The sequence below is a fragment of the Fundulus heteroclitus genome, chromosome 20 (assembly GCF_011125445.2).
Source record: "Fundulus heteroclitus isolate FHET01 chromosome 20, MU-UCD_Fhet_4.1, whole genome shotgun sequence".
Classification (NCBI taxonomy): Eukaryota; Metazoa; Chordata; class Actinopteri; order Cyprinodontiformes; family Fundulidae; genus Fundulus; species Fundulus heteroclitus.
The window spans coordinates 15,925,587-15,944,435 of record NC_046380.1 but is presented as its reverse complement, the minus strand read 5'-3'; the positions used below and the strand labels follow the sequence as shown (position 1 = coordinate 15,944,435).

The window sequence follows — 18,849 nt, the reverse complement described above, 5'->3', positions numbered from 1 at the left end:
TCAGCTCCTCTCGGCACATGTTCAGTCTGCCTTAGCTTTCATTCTGTGCATGTTTCTGGGGAATTTTGAGCCAACGTAATCTGGATCTTATCGTAAATAACCAGATCTCCGCATGTGAGAGCCGGGTGAGTTGTCTCGTCATGCCCCACCCTGTGTAAACGCCGCAGGCGGGCGGAGCTCCGAGGATCCTGGCGGCAGCAGCAGGAGCAGACAGCGGGTCCTGGACACCAGACTTCCTCCTTCAGTCGGGGAGGTGAGGTGGGGGAGAAAGAGTAGTCTGTTTGCAGCGCATGTTCTGGGAACAACAACGCAGCCATGGCGCCAGGCCTGTCCGGTGTAGCAGTGTTGGTCTTCTGCGCCGCTATGTCCACGCGTGTCTTCGGTAAGTGGGACTTTTTCCACGATCGCTGCCTGCTGTCTTCACATCTGGTAGGCGAGAGGTTAGCTTCTGGCTGGGTCTCTCACCGCGACCTCAGGCCTTCTGTAGCCCCGTAGGCAGCAGCAGAGGCTGGTCTAGGATAAAACGTTAATTATTAAAGCATTTTATTAACATTAAACGTTTTTTTTAAGTCTTTGCTAACTAAAGCCTCTGAATGTAATCAGTTAATTGCAAAAAAAAGTCTAGACGGCCATCGATTAAAAACTAACTTGTCAAACATTTTTTAAACAAACTTCTTTAATCCGAAAAAAACGTTTTACATGTACTTCGTTTGTTTATTTTATTTGTACGTGTTTCTTAGAACAAAGAGAGGGAAGTAGAAACCACAGCACTTTAATTTTGCTAGAAAGGTAGGGGCAGCTTTCCCAGGTTGTGATTGGACCCCATCCCCTGGCAACAGGGTCTACGTCATTTCCTGTCTGTCCAGGACCACAAGCGAACCGGTCAAAAATAGTCCAAACCACCCCTGTTAGCGTGCTTATTACGAATCTAGTGAAGTAGTTGTGTTACGTACTTCTTTTTAAATAACTTACTGAAACAGTGTCTCATCTCTGGTTTTAGTGAAAAGTACAATTTTAGTAAGAGACGGTAAAATTAATCTGGTTTTGGATAACAATATAAAACTGCACACAGTATGAGCCCCACCACCATACATACTGCTATGTAAATATAAAACGAAGGCTTAAATATAAAACTAAGGCCCAATAGCATGAAATAACTGCATTCAATAATGCTTTTAGATAATTTGGTATTGTTGATGCTCTCGTTGAACTAACAATAGAAAATTATTTACTAGTACGAACCACTGAGCTATATAATACACTGGAGTGCTGATTTTGCCGAAAAACTGAAGTCACTGGCCGCCATCTTGCTACTCCCTACTCTCACAGAATCCCATAGGATTTTGCTGCAACAACAAGCAGTTTTCTGGCTGTGTGAAAACGTTTCACATGTACTTTTACAGTCAGTGGATGTACTAACACTATCAACTACTGGGAAATTAGGTGCTGAAACTTTTTTACATGTTATTCATATTAAATATATATATTTGTATATATAAGTATGTGTATATATAAATGTATACATATATGTATATATATGTTTTTGTATATTGTTGTTTATATATTTATAAATGTTATATATATTTAAATGAATAAAATACAAAATATTTCAGCACATGACTTTCTCAGTACTTGATAGTTTTAGAACATAACATAAGAGAATATGGCATTTGACATTTTAAAAGTTTTAAGCCCCCCCTGAACATGAGAAAATCCTCGTTATTCGATGCTGTAGCGCACATATTCCCTAGTTACTGGGGGAAAATAGGGAGTACCAATATGGCGGCCGGTGGCTTCAAAGCGACACGTTCTAGCAGCGTGCTATTAGCACTCCAGTGAATAATTTAGCTCAGTGGTACGAACATCAAAAGTACCGTATTTTTCGAACTGTAAGCCACACTTAAAATCCTTACATTTTCTCATAAATCTGGTGCGCCATATATATGATAAAAGTTGTGCTTACTGACTGATTTTATGTGGTACAATGTGCTTAAAATGTGTTAAAATGTGTAAGTACAACTTTGGTTAGCAACGAAGCCGCTTCGTTCAGTGGATATTCAGAGCATTACGGTACACTGTGTCACAACCTGATCGGACCTCTGAGCTGTCTACAAGACTGCTTGACTATAATGTTTAAACTAGAACTGCATTCATGTAAAGCAGCCCAAGCCCGGAGTACGTGCTAGTAACAATACAAAAATTAAGTTAATTCAATATAAAAGTTGTTTATTTTGGCCTTATGTTAGAAACAGGGCAGTGTAGTCCAACTACTCTGTCCTCCAGGCAGAGATGTATTGCTCTTCTTCTCAGGTGAGTGTTATAAAATGTATCTGTACAATGGTTAGTTTTATACACAAAAGCTGTAATTTACAGGGTCACCAGTCAGGTTTCTGTCCTTATATTGTGTAAAGCCTCTTTTAATACTAGATAATAACAAAAGCAATACATTTCTAAATAGTTTATAAAGTTTTTCTCTGAAACAATGGGTCATTCTTCCTCAACCTCTTTCCTGTTTAAGCCCTAATGTGTGATGGTTTTAAGCCAAACTATGCATCTAAAACTACAATACGTTGTGCTATTGTACACAAATGCTAGCAGTATATTTTTATTCTACTTTATGCTATAGATTGTTTTTGTTCATGTGTGTACTGCATTATGTCCTTTCCTAATGATCATACAATTAAACAAACGAAACATTTTCGATTTAACTAACACAATATAGACATATGTTTGCGAAAAGCAGTTTTAAAAACAAGTTATTATTCTTTGTAGCATTTAAGTCTGACATAAAAATTTTATTGATTGAATGAAAAACACTAAAACTTCTAAAGCATTCATTCTTAATTGAACTTAGTCAAATCTTTCTCACATTGCAACCACAGGCTACAATGTACTTCATTTTGGGATTTTGTGTTATACGCCAACACAAAGTAATGCTGAATTCTACATGGGAAAAACAGTGATGGTTTCTAAATGTGGTTTAATGATACAAATATCGAAGGTGTGGCATCCAGAATTTGCATTCAGCTCCTTTGAGTTGGAGCCAATTTGTTGCGGTTACAATTGCAAGTCTTTCAGGGCTAGTCTCTACCAGCTTTGTACATGTAAGGACACATTTTTTTTTTTTACTTTACAAAATAGCACAACCTTGGCCTGATTCGATGTAGAGCGTCAATTTTCCGTTGGCAGTAATTTTCAAGCCTTGCCACGAACTCTGAATAAGATTTTGGTGTGGACTTGAATAGAAATATGCTTCCATCTGAACTGTCCCGTTATAGTTCTGGTGTTCAGTAGGGTTGAGCTGCTGGAAGGTAAACTCTTGCCCCAGTTGTCTGTCTTTCACAGCCTCTGAAACGTTTTCTTCCAGCCTTGCCCAGCGTTTGGTTCTGTCTTCCTATCAAGTCTGACCAGTTTTTTCTTTGTTCGGATAAGTAGAGCTTCGCCACAGCATGATTCTAGATTATAGAGAAGATGTGTTCAGGGTGATGTGCAGTGTTGGTTTTCCTTTACACCCAGCATTTTGCATTTTTGCCCAAAAAGTTACATTTTAGTGTAATTGAACTAGGGCACATTCTTCCTTGTTTCTGTGTCTCCTACACATTTTATGGCAAACTTTTAACTGGAAGTTTGTATGACTTTTTCTCAACACTAGCTTTGCTCCTTCCCGTCTTCCATGAATGGCTCTGCCACCCAGCTTTCTTTCGATTTTCAAATGATGGACTGAACAGTGCTGTGTGAGAGGTTCAGAGTTTGAGATTCAGTTTTATAGCCTAATCCTTACGTTTTCATCTTCCTGACCTATTTTCATTTTTCCCTGGTCTTCATGATGCTCTCTGTTTACTAATGCACTCTAACAAATCTCAGATGCTGGAAACAGGACAGCTGGATTTATGATCAGATTAAATTTCACACAGCGGAAATTGTGAAATTTGGAGGCTTGCTCAAGATTTTATTTGGAGATATCAGAATAAATATGGCTGAATAAAATACATGGAACACTTTTTATATTTAAAGGGGCGAATTTCCAGTAGCTCTGGTTCTGTACATAGGTTTTTCCATTAAATGGTCGTGCCCTGTAGGCTTGTCACATTTTATTTCTGTGTTTTACACTTGAAGATGAATATATATTTTTTTCTTCTTTTTTTTGGTCATAGTTCAGGACTAGGCCTCTTAAAGTTGTCAAATACTTTGAAAGTCACGTGTTCATTTCTCTACACTTTATGGTTGGAGTTTAGAGAGTAGCGCTCTGGAACATAAGACTTACAATATGATGCATTAATGTTTGTGGTTGTAATATAACAAAATCTAAACAATTTCAAAGGTTATGGATACTTTAGTTGGACACTGTAAATTGATTCAATAAGAATTATTGTAGCATGTTGTTTTTACGTGTGTGCAATGGATCTACACCTACGACTGTTGACTGAATTTGTTAAATTCAGCTCAGTTTAAACTTAAAAAAACTTAAAAAAGTCGAACTTTTACCATTGATCACGTTTCAATACAAAGTTTGAACAACTTAATTGGTCATTCGTCTAAAGATAGCTCTCTGCCTAACTTTCAGTGGAATGACTATTGGCTATTAACTCGCTTCTTCATGTCTGAATTGTTTCACTTTGTCTGCATTAATGCATCGGTCTATCATTGTTCTTAGTTACAATAAATGTATTTTTCTCTCTTCTGTTACAGCATGGGACGATGACTGTGACAGCTACACAGATTCCAACAATGTATACCATAGATCTCAGGACTGCAAGATAGGATTTTGCTGCGGCACCTGTGAGAACAGACAGTGCTGTACTGATTCTTTCCGAAGGCTGTCTGAACTAGCCCAGCAATCATGGTAGAGAATTTTTCTCCTCAGTTTCTTGTATCCGTTGATCATGGTTTTTATATATATATATATATATATATATATATATATATATATATATGTATGTGTGTGTGTGTGTGTGTGTGTGAAGTGAGTTGCACCAGTACACTGAAAATAGGGATCTAAAAACAAGTAAAATGTTCTTAAAGTTAGTCTATTTGTCCTCGATTTGAGCCAGTAAATAAGGTTATCTGCCAATGGAATAAGTATCTTGACCCCTAAAATAAGATAATTAGACATCTTGCACTTGAAATAAGATGATGGTAATGAATTGTTCCTATTTTCAGTGGAAAAATCTTATTCCATTGGCAAATAGTCTTATTTACCTACTCAAATCAAGGACAAATACACTCATTTCAAGAAAATTTTACTTATTTTTAGTTCTGTTTTTGCAGTGTAGTCATGATTTTGCATTGCAAATAACCTGTTATAGGCTATGGTAATTTAGATAATACAGAATTTACATTTAGGTAGTAGTATGCAAAAAGATCGAAATATAGTTTTCTTATGAAAGATTAGCAGGTCTGATATGAAAGCCCCTTTAAGGTCCCAAATCTGTTCTGTTACTTTGATCGTTGGGCGCTAAAGCTCCTTTTATTCTGTTTTTCAGCCATTCTGTTGTAGATTTATGGCTGTGCAGGATCAAGTTTTGGCCAAGCTTTTAAATAAATAAATATTTCCCTTTACAGTCCCACAGAGGGGAAATTTGTTTCATACAGCTGGGCTCACACATGACTCCATAATACTTGTACAGAAGAGTTCATGACTGACATGATGGCAAGGTGCCACGGTCTGACAGCTGAGAAACAAGCCCAAATCGTCACCCCTCCACTTCTGTGCTTGACAGTGGGGATGATGTGTTTGTTTTGATTAGCAAACTTTATGAACTTTAACCTGCTGTACCTTTTTTAAATCATGTGAAAGTTTTTCATCTCTTGTTTATTAGGTTAGAATTTAATAATTTTAGAGTCTTGTCGAGATAATATATTTGTATTTTCTCGTGAAGAAAAAAAAACATGGGGGGTGGGGTCCTTAATTTTCCAATTACTAAAGAAAACTTTAGATGACAGTAGCGTTGATGTCCTGTTTTTTGTCATTACTTTTTTCAGCGACAGAAAGTTCAGCAGTGATTTCATGGATGACTCACCTGTGCCTATGATCATTAGTATCGTGGGCTCCATCTTTCTTCTTCTCGTCCTCGGCTGCTGCTGCATCTGTCCCTGCTGCTGCATTTACAAGATGTGCCACAAGTCGCAGCGTAAGTAGTTCTCAACATGTTTTCTCTGTGGTTCGTATCTCTTCGGTTTTAGAATTTGCTTTTCTGCCTAAACACACATTACAACCAAAGGTAATACGTGTCGGGGCGTGCTCCGGTGGCGCAGGGACAGTGAGCGCGACGCATATATGGAGGCCTTAGTCTTTGACGTGGCTGACCCGGGTTCAACTCCAGCCTGAGGTCCTTCACCGCATGTCTTCCCCCCTCTCTCAACCCCTTTCCTGTTAACCTACATTAAATAAAACAAGCCACTAGTGCCAGAAAAAGAGTAATAAAAAAAAGGTAAGAAGTATACTGTACATGATTCAGCTTCCACCTTATAACTATGTAAACCTATTGGCACTGTTATTTCTTGCTTTCTAAGCAACCCAGTTGCCTATTTACTGGTTGCTGTAAAATAAAAGCACTCAACCATAACAGCACAATTGAATAAATCTTTGCTGCATTTTTCCTATGCTCTAAATGTAACTAAATACTGTTTGGTAATCATAATACTTAATCTTTAAATTATCATGTAAAATTATTAATCTAAAAATATTTAAATAAAATTTTGCTTATATTTATGCATTACATTGTTTTCAAGAAGCAACTGCAACGTTTAACCTGTTGCCATTTGTTATTGATAATTATAATAAAAAATTACTTTCCATATTTTCTGTCCAATTAGCTAATTATTTGCTGAATGAAAACTAATTAAGAGAGTGGGGCTGCAGTGTGATTACGTTTTGTGGGTATTTTCCAGCATTGTTTGCAGTGTGCTGCTGCACACATAGGTTTCCTGCGCACAACCAACAAGTAACACTTTTTAGAGCTGCTTGGTGTTTGCTAGCCTTTCACTACATGTATTGATGCAGCGCCTGGCTTTTAACTTAGTCAGAAGAAGATCTTGCACTTGTGGTTTCCATTGTGTTGGAGTGTGCTGTCTGCGTACTTATGAAATGGAGCGTCAGGGGACTCATTTGAGGACTGTCGGCCCTCCCACCACCTGACTTTTATTACAGAAGGGTTTGGGTCTTACTGAAACCACAGACATGACATGGAGGGCAAGCTGAGCAGAGGTTGCTGAAGCGTGCTAAATAAGGTTCTACTTTTCAGTCATCATCCCTCAGGTTTATGACACATTCACTCATTAAAGATAATTGCTATTTTGGCTTTATGCCAAACTTTACAGAGCTGTTTGTTTGCCTGGAGAGATTTTGTAGCTGCTGCCTTTTGGTTTGATGCATGTACAGCGGCATGGAAAAGTGTTAGGCCCTTTAGGTTTTTTCTATCTTTGCTTTTATTGTCACACGTTACATTTTTCAGATTGGAAAACAGATTTTAGCATTAGACAAACATGAGCTGCATAAAATCAAGAAGCCATTTTCAAATGATGATTTAATTTATTAAAGGAAAAAATCTATCTAAACCATTCTGACCCTATGTAAAAAAGCATTTACCCACTAAATCTATTTCTGGTTCTGCCAGTCCTGGCAGCAACAACTGCTGGCAGTGTTGAAGCCAACTCTCTTTTGCAGATAATTTTCCTTCAGCTACTTTGGAGCATTTTCTAACATGAATGGCCTGTTTTAAGGATTTCGGCATCTCTATCAGATTTGGGTCCAAACATTGACTAGGACCCTTCAAAACCTTAATTCCATAATGGAGATGGATGTGTTGGTGTGCTTTGGACCATTGATCTACTGCAGTACCCAAATGTACTTGAGTTCAAGGTTTTGACCTAAGGACTAGTAGAAAGCACAATTCATGTTTCCATCAAATACAAAAAGTGCTCCAGGTCAGTGTCAACTTTATTTTACTAGCACTTAACAGCAAACAAGTGGCACCAAAGAGCTGCACACAAAATGCAGAATAATTGACAGTAGTTTAAAAGAAAAGATAACACATAGAAGATAGGAATAAAATGTTCCATAGCAAATAAATAAATAAAAATAATATAGAAATGGTTAAAATAGCATGTTTTATTAATTTCAAAAGCCAAGGAGAAGTGGCGGGTCATTAAAAGCACTTTAAAGGGGAACTGTCATGCTTTTAATGCCTACCTTTTCACATTTAAATCATTCAGTTGTGGTTTATATAAAATGGAACTGCAATTATTTGGTCTGATTTCCTAGTTATTGTTGCCCCACCTCCCATCTTTTACCATTGTTCTGAGGTTCGTCTGAGAGGAACTTGTTTTGGTGTGGTCCCTTTAAAGCAGCGTTAAGCAATATTTCACCACTAGGCGGGGCTTGAGCACTATCTATAGACCAAAACTAAAAGTGTATCAAGCCACGCCTCTCTCTACCTCCGCTCCAGCTGCAACCCGGCACCCATTTCCCCTCCCCATTCTCGCCTCCAGTGCGTATATTTACTAAGGATAAATACAAAGCAAAACAGCATCACCTTTTAGAGGAACATGTCTAGTGAAGAAGTAAGTAACTTTTAACTTCATATTGCTGTTAGCAAGAGAACATTTTTATCTGCTTGACATGCAATACTGCTCTGCTGGTGGCATTTTGTGGGCAGGGAGGGGCTAAGCCATGAGTGGCAGCTGTTCACGTGCACGTACGTTGTTTTTGTTGTTTTTGCTCCTTTAAAACTAAAGGCGCCACTTAACACCCACCCGCTCCCAGGTTCCAGAGTGCTCCAATTCACCCTGTTTGGCCAGTTTTGTAGTATGTTGGGGGACAATAGCTATGTTCCATCGGATTGAAATGTATTCTGATTAAAAAACAAAAAGCAATCGGATTGTACCTTTTTTAAATTTTCACACAATCAGTTAATCCAATCATAATGTGCGTGTGTATGCGTCTGGCTTTATTCAGAATAGAACCACTGACATGCGCAGTGATCAAATCTCCCTAAAAAACACAGAAGAACTTCCGTCTTTGCTGAACAACAAGAAATACTAAACAAAGCAGTATCGTATGAGAGTTTGTCTTCCAAGCGCCCAGGCTGAACTTGCACCAGGTTCTAATTACGGTTGAAACGTTACTGAATAAATAACAATTTTGAGCTCTTTTATTTTTTCGAGCAGAAAGATTGTATGAGGAGCCGGACAGTTTTGGTTCCCGACATATTTCTGTCACTCAACAACCCGACTGAGCTGATTCTGATGACAATATTCCAACTGGCTTGTTTACATGATGCATTTTTATCCAATTGGCTCTTTATTCCGATTACTTTTGTCCATGTAAACATAGCTAGTGTAATGAATTATGTGGATTAATACACCTAACAACCAAACATTTTCACTTATCCACTTGCAGATTTGCTAAATTATTAAGAACAAAGTCCATGACCTTGTTTAGGAAGTCCACAGCAAATACTGTGGCCTAATTGTTCAAAAATGTAATGGATATCAAAGAAAAATAAGCGGATTGAAAAATATGACCCAAACAGAATATAAAAATTTCTACGCAGTACCTGGACAGACTAAATTTAACCTTTTTTCATTCATAGAGACTCCAAGTACTCAACAAAATGTATTTAAGGGCTAAAAATGGATTTTGCATTATATTCCCCCTTTAGAAGGCCTTGTCTTATATGAATCTGTAGGTTATTCCATAGTTTTGGGGCCACAACAAAAAAAAGGCATGGTCACCTCTACCTTTCTAGTTGAACCTCATAACATCTAAGAGCAGCTGATTTATTTATTTTTTACCTTAGTGCTCTCGTGGGTGTATGTCGTTGTATAAGATCCATTAAATACGATGAAGCAACACCATGGTAAATGGTAAAATTGCCTGTACTTGTGTGTAGCCCTTTAAGTCCTGAGGACCTCAAAGCACTTTACACTAAATTCAGTCATTCATGACTGTGGTGAGCTACATTGTAACCACAGCTGCCCTGTGGCAGACTGACTGAAGCAGGGCTGCCACACAATTGGTGCCACTGGGCCCTCTGACCACAGACAGCAAGCAAAGCGGGCAAGTGTCTTGCCGAACGACAATGACTGAGACAGAGCGGGAGTTCGACCAGCAACCCACCAGTTGCCATTAAGACTCTCAAAAACCTGCAGCAATTATTTTTTTTAAATCAATTATTTGGCTAACAGGACGCCAGTGTAGTGAAGCCATTACTGGGGTTGTATGTTCTTATTTTGTTGTTCCTGCTAACAGACCAGCAGCAGCATTTTGTGTTAGCTGCCAGTCATGAAGGGATGGTACTCCAGACAAGTTGATATACTGAATAACTACACATAATAACCACACCAATTTGCTTTGTAAATTTAAAGTAGCTGTCAAAGTTTGTTTGATAGAAATGGGTCTAGAATGCTATTAGACAGAGCTGATTGCCCAAATACCATAACCTCTGTTTTATAATTGTTGAGGAGGAAAAAGTTTTGAGTTCATTCAGGCCTGTATATCAGCAAGAGAATCTAATAACAGCTTCAAGTAGTTTGGTTTTGTATGAATGGCCAGATAGATTGAATGTCATCAGTAAAGGAGTCAGTTCATAGTGAGGGATATGGAAGTATCTCATCTCACCTTGACATCCTATTTGTCTGCTTTTAAAAAAGGAAGTTGTTGCTGATGGGGCTGTTATCTCTAGCAGGAAGCTGCCTGTCGCAACCACAGTTTGGAAAGTGTTGACAATGTTCTACTTTCATCTTTTTATGATATGTTTAAAATGACATGGAATATTTCTGATGAAAAGCATAATTTTGGTAACACAACAGCTGTAAACATGTAAGTCTGTATCTGAGTAAAAGTAAATGATCTGTATTGAGCATAAGTACATGATTTGCTGTGCTTGTGTGTCTTGTGTGGTTTGTCTTTCTCCAAGTGCTCCACAAGGCTGATCATCTGCTGTCCCACATGTGTAGATTGGCGACTTGTTTATGGGGCAATAGGGCGCCATCTCATTAAAATTACAGGAAAAGGCATTGACTGTAAATATCACAAAATAAAAAGTAATTGTCACATCTGTTCACTCATTAAATGTATGTGACTTGATTTTTCAGCATTTCTAGTATATTTATGCTTATTTGATGTTATTTTGTGTGTGTAAAACTGTTGGCTTCCATGTTGCTTCATGTTTCCATGTGACTTCATGCTGGTATCTAATATGTTTCTTCTTTGCAGCTATGGCCAATTAGCGCTTTTTGTGTCATTCTTCATCCAATCTCGTTAATTCAAGATGTGTGCCAAGTCACTCCCCTGGCATCTTAGGCTACGTTCACACTGCAGGCCTTGATGCTCAATTCCGATTTTTTTTGTGAAATGAGATTTTTTTGCGTGTCTGTTCACATTTCCAAATATATGCGACTTGTATGTGATCTCCTGTGTGAACTGAATGCGTTCAACCGAAGTGTCCCGCATGCGCAGTAGAGGATGCGATGACGTCACACGTAGCAAGCGTCCTCAGTGTTTGTGGAAGTAAACATGGATTATAATGCTGGCGCGCATTTTGCGGTCATTAATTTATTTTATAACCGGAGCTTTCCCTCCATTGACTGCTCTTCTCATTGTCGTCTGCTATGTGTGTCGTTTTTCTTCCCACTTCTGCATAGCAGGACGCAGAATAGTGACGTTTGTCGAGTATCGGTGACGTACAGGTCGGATGAATGTGACCTGGCCGTACAGACACAGGTCGCATTTGAAAACATCAGATACGTATCGGATTCAGGACCACATATCCAAGCGGCCTGGGTCGCATTTGAAAAAATCTGATCTGTGTTGTTCAGACTGTCATGAAAAGATCAGATCCAGGTCGCATATGGGCAGAAAAAATCGGAATTGGGTCACTTCAGGCTGCAGTGTGAACGTAGCCTTAGATGCGTGGGTGCAAATGCAATTTAAAGATACTAACTCAAACGGAAGAGTGAGAAAACAACAAGACGGGGAGAGAATGGTAGCCTCGTGAGACCATCCTGATCTCGCGAGCTTTCAAGGTTTCACTCGCAGATCAGTCTGGCTACTCTCCGTTAAAGAAAATTTGGAGCCGTTCACCAAACGAACGTCCAATCAGCGTTGGCTTTGAGGCGGGTTGAGGTGTGACGCAACGGGAAGCGCGTCAGTTCAGTCTAAACAACATGGCGGCTTCAGCCGATGAAACTAGCGTTAGCGTAGCTATCGAGCAAGTTTTATCGGAATTACATTTGCTGAGCTAACGAGCCTTTACCTGCAGCAGCAAGAGTAGCTTGGCTTGTGGTTGTGTTTTCGTCGTCGCTCTGTTACGAGCGACGACGAATCTGATTGGTTCATTTGGCCCGTCTATCACCAACATAGGCCAATCAGCTAACCAGTATTTTCGCCCCTTCCCAAAGTTACTTCAACGGAAGGTTTCCAGATGGATATGCGGAGCAAATCTATCTGGCGGAGTCAGGTAAAGAGAATGGCGCAGCAAAAGAGCATTTGGCCATTTATATGCAGAATAATTTCTCGAGCTTGTGCTGAAAAAAATAAAGGCGTTAAAGGAAGTTGGACTGGACTGACCAGACTTAAAAAGGAGCTGCCAAGTGACTGCGGATGGATATCTGTTCAAGTATTTCTTTGAGCCGTAAACCGGCTTAAATCGGAGGCAACCGGATTTTCGTTCTTTCTGAAAACGTTACGACACCTATCCAGGAGTCTTTGTCAAATGACTTGACAAAGACGCCAATCTACACATCTGGGACTATAGACAGTATTTAAATTTCTTGACAAAGTCTCCTGGATAGCCATCAAAACATTTTCAGAAAGAACTGAACGAAAGTCCGGTTGCCCGCTGATTTAAGCCTGTTTGCTGTTGTGATGATCCGGATAACTGAGAACTTACACAGGCATATTTCTTTTAGCCCCTCCACCACACACACACACACACACACACACACACACACACACACACACACACACACACACACACACACACACACACACACACACACAGATTAGGTTCCCCCTAATCTGTATTTTCTTCGAAATTAAGTAGATAAATAGTATTTTTCACACAATATATACGATGAAAGAGAACCACAGAAGTGGATAATACAAAACAAGAAATAAAGTTTAAAAAAAATAGCTGAAACGGTAAAAGAAGCAGTAGTTCTCAGCGTGCAGAAAACACAGGCATGCTGCACGATGCGGCTTCCTCTGCCCGGGCGGCGGCACGCTGGGATCAGATCCAGGAATGCTCAGTGTCTGAGTCATTGTTTCCACGACAACCATTGAGGGGAAACTTCAAGGACGGCGAACGTCATTTACAGGAAGTCGTCACAAAGACGCCCACCCAGTCTTTAAAAAGCCCCGCTTAGACAAGTTTTTTTTTCTGCTGAGGGCACACACTGCGCCTACACCTTCAGTCTGAAACAACGTGATGATGTTATTGTTTTTTATAGCAAACAAGGCATGTGTTTAGTGGAATAAATAAATGTGTGTACCTTTTTTATAGTTGTTATATGTGCATGTTTTATGCCCACTTAAAAAAACACATTTATTACTGTCTAATCCAGGTTTGACTCAGTTCCTTTATTACGACTAAATAATATTTTAATACTTTGACGCTAAATGATTATTAAAAAATGTTTCTTCATATCCTTGTATACAGACATGATGTGTAAAGAAAGATTCAAATAATTTAATGATATCCATTGAATTAATATTTATTTAGCACTGGAAATGTTTTTTTTTTTTAAACTGATCATCTATTTATAGCCAAGTGTAATTTTATGGATTTTTACAGATAAAAGCAGAAGTAATAATCGGAGTTCCTATGTGGAACAAATCGATGATTGTTTTGTTTAAATGTTTTTTGTTTGTCAAAGTGTGAGGAGAAAAAGTCTGTAAAATGAAAATGTGTACGATGGGAGACAATTTTTTTATATAACTTTTCTTGTTTAATTGTGTTAAGGTTTCTAGGGTAAAATCTATTATTTCCATTTCAGCAACAAGTTTAAAAAAAAAGTTGTTTCTGGACCATGTCTGTGTTAACTGCAAATTAGTTTTAGCTTCTTAGTGGATTTACCTTATTACCTCCTTCCTGCTAAAACATTTTATACTCCATTAGACAATAAGTCAACAAATATATGATTAGAGAGACTTAGTCCATGGTACTTAAATAATTGCCTTATATTGCTGTCCTGCCAGGTCTTTCTGATTCCGAACATGTTATTAGCGTTGACTGTTTAACTCTTAAAATAATAATAATAATAATAATAATAATAATAATAATAATAATAAAATAATAACAATAACAATAATTAAATGTTACTAGCATATTAATTATTTCATATATTCCTCATCCTTGTTTTCTTACAGCTGTAGTTGCTACCACCACCCACACCACAGTGGTTACCTCAGCCCCTCAGCAGTACCCCCGGCAGCCAACGTCAGTGCCTGGACCTCCCCAGACCTACCAGGCGACCCACTACCCCCCCTACCAGCCCATGCCAGTTCAGCCCGGCTATGGAACACACCCGATGCCGACATCGCCTTACAAAGGACAGCAATTTACCCCAGGACCCCCGCCACCTTATCAGGATGCCAGTAAGTGTGAATTATGAATTAGGAAAACCACTGAAAACTATAAGAGTTTTGTTGTTTCTAAAACCAAATATATTTAGATACTCTGCAGAGAGACACTTAATCTTTTTTTCCTCACTTTTTTACATCAAGTCAGAGCAAACCTTTCCTGGTTAGGATTACCAAATGTATACCTTTTCCTCTGCTGGATTTTTAACCCATTTCTCCTGACAGCACTGGTGTAACTGAGTCAGGTTTGTACGCCTCCTGGCTTATGCACACCTTTCCAGATCTGATCACACTATTTTTATGAGGCTGAGATCAGGGCTTTCTCATGTCGACTCCAAAACATTGACTTTGTTGTCCATAAGCCACTTTGTAACTAATCTGGTGGTCTGATTAAGAGTCATTATACATTTGGGAGACATATAATTTCCTGGCTGATGTCCTCTTAATATTTCCACATCATTTTATTTCCTCTGAAAGGAAAAGTCCGGTCAGCAAGGAAGAATCAATGGATCATTATCTATACCTAAAACTAATACGTTTGCGGTGATTTAATGAATTTAGCGTTAATCAGTAAAAAAAATTAAAATATTCATTTTCGTTGCGATCACTGAGTCTGGTAACACCTCACACCTGAAATCTTCTGGCAGTGACGTCACGGTGCGGTAAGCCGAAGGCCATTCTCCACGCTTTACAAGCAAATTTAATAGGAACTATTATACACACCTGCGATCAAAAACAATTATTTCAGATTTCGAAAGGACTTCCACATTGAAATTTGCGAGAGCTATTGTTAAAGTTACAATGCCCACGTGCATGGCAGTTGGATGTTCCAATACATCGGGTAAAAATGAAAAAAAAAAACATTACTTATTTCATCCTTCCGATTCATGATCCACCACAAGTTCGTCATTGGGTTGCCAACTTGAAGTCAGGTTGCTGTCAAGAAAGTTTTCTATTTATTCCAAATCGCTATTAAGCGGGTCAGAAAATGGATGGATGGATATCAAATGATGACGATAAATCCACGGAACTCCCATCGCTGTCGCTATTTAATCCATTACTCTCTGCTTCGCATAGTGCACTGGTCGTCGCAATCTTGGATAATAGTGCGTAGCATTCAAATGAAAATTACTCTAATTAAAATAAAACATCATTTATTGAACAGTATGTAATCATTTTATATTTAAAGTACTTTTAGAAGTTTGAATTCTGAATATAACCGGACTTTTCCTTTTATGCCATCTGTTTGGTGAGGTCCACTAGTCCTTCCACCAAAACACACAAACAACATGATGCTGCCACCCTTTTACTTCCAAATGTCATTTTAGCCACACTCTTGAGTTTTAGTTTCATCTCCAAAAGTAAAAGTCGGTGTCCCTGAAAGCATTTGCAAACTGCAGTCTGGCTTTTTATCTTTCTTTTAAAACAATGGCTTCATCCTCTTTGTGTTGCTTCTGAACTCATGTTCGCACAGTTCATGTTTCTATGTGGACAAGGACGTTCTCTTACCAGCTTCAGACAACGTCTTCATAACATCAGTTTGAAATAAAACACGTTCGTCTCTAGGACACAGAGCCTCTTCCTTTCTGAAGGACTTGACCTTCCCATGATTTTTATAGTTAATCTCTACCTAAAGATAAAACTCTTTAGATGGCGATTCTCAGACATCTAGAAACTATACCTAAAGATGAAGCAGAGTAGTCCACAGTTCTCCTCTTGATATCTTGCTTAATCCTTTAAAGCCTGATACAGGTAATTATGAGAAATTTTCGATTTAAAAAAAAAAATCTTTTTTGGGTCCTTTTTTAATTTTTTTTTGAAAATAAAACTTTAGGCTTTCAAATTTTCTTTGTGTCGTAACTGATACGTTAGACCAAAAAATACATTTTCCTCCATGTTTTTTGCGTTTTTATTTTAGGTGTGTAAAATTTTACATTTGTATGTTGTAAATTGTATGTTCAGACAAATACTGACTTTGTTGAAAAAGTAGAAGTAAAGGTCTCAGAAATATTTCTAGCAAAAATGATATATTTGGAGTTATAGTGTTAAATTAGTCTGTGTTTTCACACCAGAAGCCAGTGGTTATTACCTTAAACACTGACTTCCTACATTTAACTCAAATGATGTGAATTAAGCCATCAGAACTTGCTAAGAGAAATTGATGTTTTTTATATAGTGTATGTAAATACACTATATAAATCTATATATATCTAGTTTCAACTCTATGTTGAAGCTCTGAAAACTTGGCTGCTGTTGTGCAATCCTGTTACTCCAGAATAGCAGAAGTGGAGGTGGATTAACCACTGAGTTATTTTTGTTTTTTTCTTAAGTCACAGGAAACAGATTATTTAAAGACCTCTTTTGTGGTTGAACGTTTTTCTGGCCCTTTCATCTCATGCTTTTTCATTTCTTTTTCCAGTTGGTCCAGCCTACCCTCCTCCCCACCCAATGCCTTACAGCCAGGCAGCGTTTAGCCCCGGACAGCCAGCGTACCCCCTACAACCTCCCACCCACCCACAGCCCAACGCTCCTCCCTCTCAGATGGACTTCCTAGCACAGCCTGCATACAACCCAGAATTTGTTGTACCGCCCAACAACGGGTAAAAGTATCTCGTGTCACAAACTGGGAGATTAAAAGTGGTCTTTGAATGAAGACAAGAAATCCTACAGAATCTGGCTTACTTCAGTTTGATATTAAAGATGAAAGTGTAATGTTACAGCTGAACGTCTGTTGTGGTCGATTGACAAAATGTTGGTGCCTTTTGACTTGTATTGCATGGACATTCAGCGTACAGATACACATATATGGTAACATTGTCTGATTCAAGTTTACTCGTGGCTCCTTAGACATCTTGGAGAAGTGAAACATCTGACTTCAGTTTTTTTAAGTGTGTGGATATATTTCAGCTCTATGACTATGCCTCAAAACTTCCTGTTTGCCTTTTATGGCCATCAGCCAAACCTACTGGACTCCTTCATTCACCTTCAGCAACTCAGTGACTAGACTTTGAAAAAAAGGTGCTTTCATGTCTATCCTCTTCACCTCAAGTATGTGCCAGATTCTTGCTGAAGTGCTTCAAACTTCATTCTTTCTGATCATACTGTTGTTTTTTTTACTGTTGTAAGATGTGTATTCATTTTCAAAACATTTCTGGGATACTTTGTTTTCTAGAATCTTCGTTAAAGGGAACATTTATTTTGTCATCAGTTAAGAAAACCATTAAAAACCACTGCTTAGATATGTGATGGAGTTCATACACTTGGGTTTGTATTGCTTTTCAGATGTACATCTGTACACGTCTGAGCTGAAATGCATTGATGTCTTCATTCAGCATTACTTAAGGACTTTCCTTATCAGTTGACCAAACATTCAATCTAACCTAAAAGGGAGAAATGTTACACTCTTGAAATGCAAGACACAAATGTGCCTTCATAGCAAGGTTGGGGAAACCCCACAAGTTGATGTCATGGCTTTGTAAATTTCAGATTTTTTTCTTCAATTTAAATTATTTTGTTTTAGAGCACCTTAAATACATTTTTGTTCATTTCTATTTCAAAGTATTTAATCCGGTAGCATCACAAACTATTTCACTTCTTTGCCATTAGAAATTCAAATTAGACGTTGAAAGAAGTTTTTATTTTATGCTGTTCTAATTAGACAGTGAAATCGTTTTCTAATGTTTTGTTTCCATCAAATACCCTGTAGCTGCACAACTTATTTTGTGAATAGTTGATGCTTATTTTCAGCTTTTGTGTATTTTTTGTGAAATTGTGTGTCGTGTTTCTTGTCCTGTTAAAAAAGAATCCAAGTTTTTGCATTTTTGAATGGTTTTGAAGACGTCTTTTTTTTCCGCAGTGATCTTGCTTAAACTGGAAAAGACACCAACGAGTTCTTTGTTCGTCTTCTGTCTAAACCTAGCAGTTTTTTTTTCTTCTGGTTTTATATCCATCATAGTCCAGTTTTGGTACTCCAATTGGGGTTTTTCAGGTTTGTTTGGATCACTGTCACTAGGAAAAGAACAACAGCTTAGAGTTCACTTTTTTCATCTTTTGTTCTCTTCTAGATTTTCTTTTTTTTTTTTGTCATATCATGTAAGTAGTGTACCGTTTATTTTACAGAATTTCATTTTTGTTTTCCTGCTTGCATCTGGTTATTTAAATTAACCTTCAATAAAATAGGGAATGTGTAGAGCATTCAAATCTTGTTGTCATGTCCTCTGCAAAATAAAATTATGCCCTCTTAGTTTTGTTTCTGTCTTTACAGA

At 38.1% G+C, this 18,849-nt stretch overlaps 1 protein-coding gene across 1 annotated transcript; it reads left to right on the top strand.

Annotated features, from left to right (window-relative positions):
- The first annotated feature begins 103 nt into the window (after positions 1–103).
- LOC105930884 (protein shisa-5) lies at positions 104–18,827 on the top strand. Its single transcript, XM_036152024.1, has 5 exons — positions 104–382; positions 4,690–4,843; positions 5,983–6,131; positions 14,372–14,599; positions 17,004–18,827. The coding sequence occupies exons 1-5, from the start codon at positions 316–318 to the stop codon at positions 17,186–17,188; spliced, it is 783 nt and encodes a 260-aa protein (XP_036007917.1). The 5' UTR covers positions 104–315; the 3' UTR covers positions 17,189–18,827.
- The last annotated feature ends 22 nt before the right edge of the window (positions 18,828–18,849 follow it).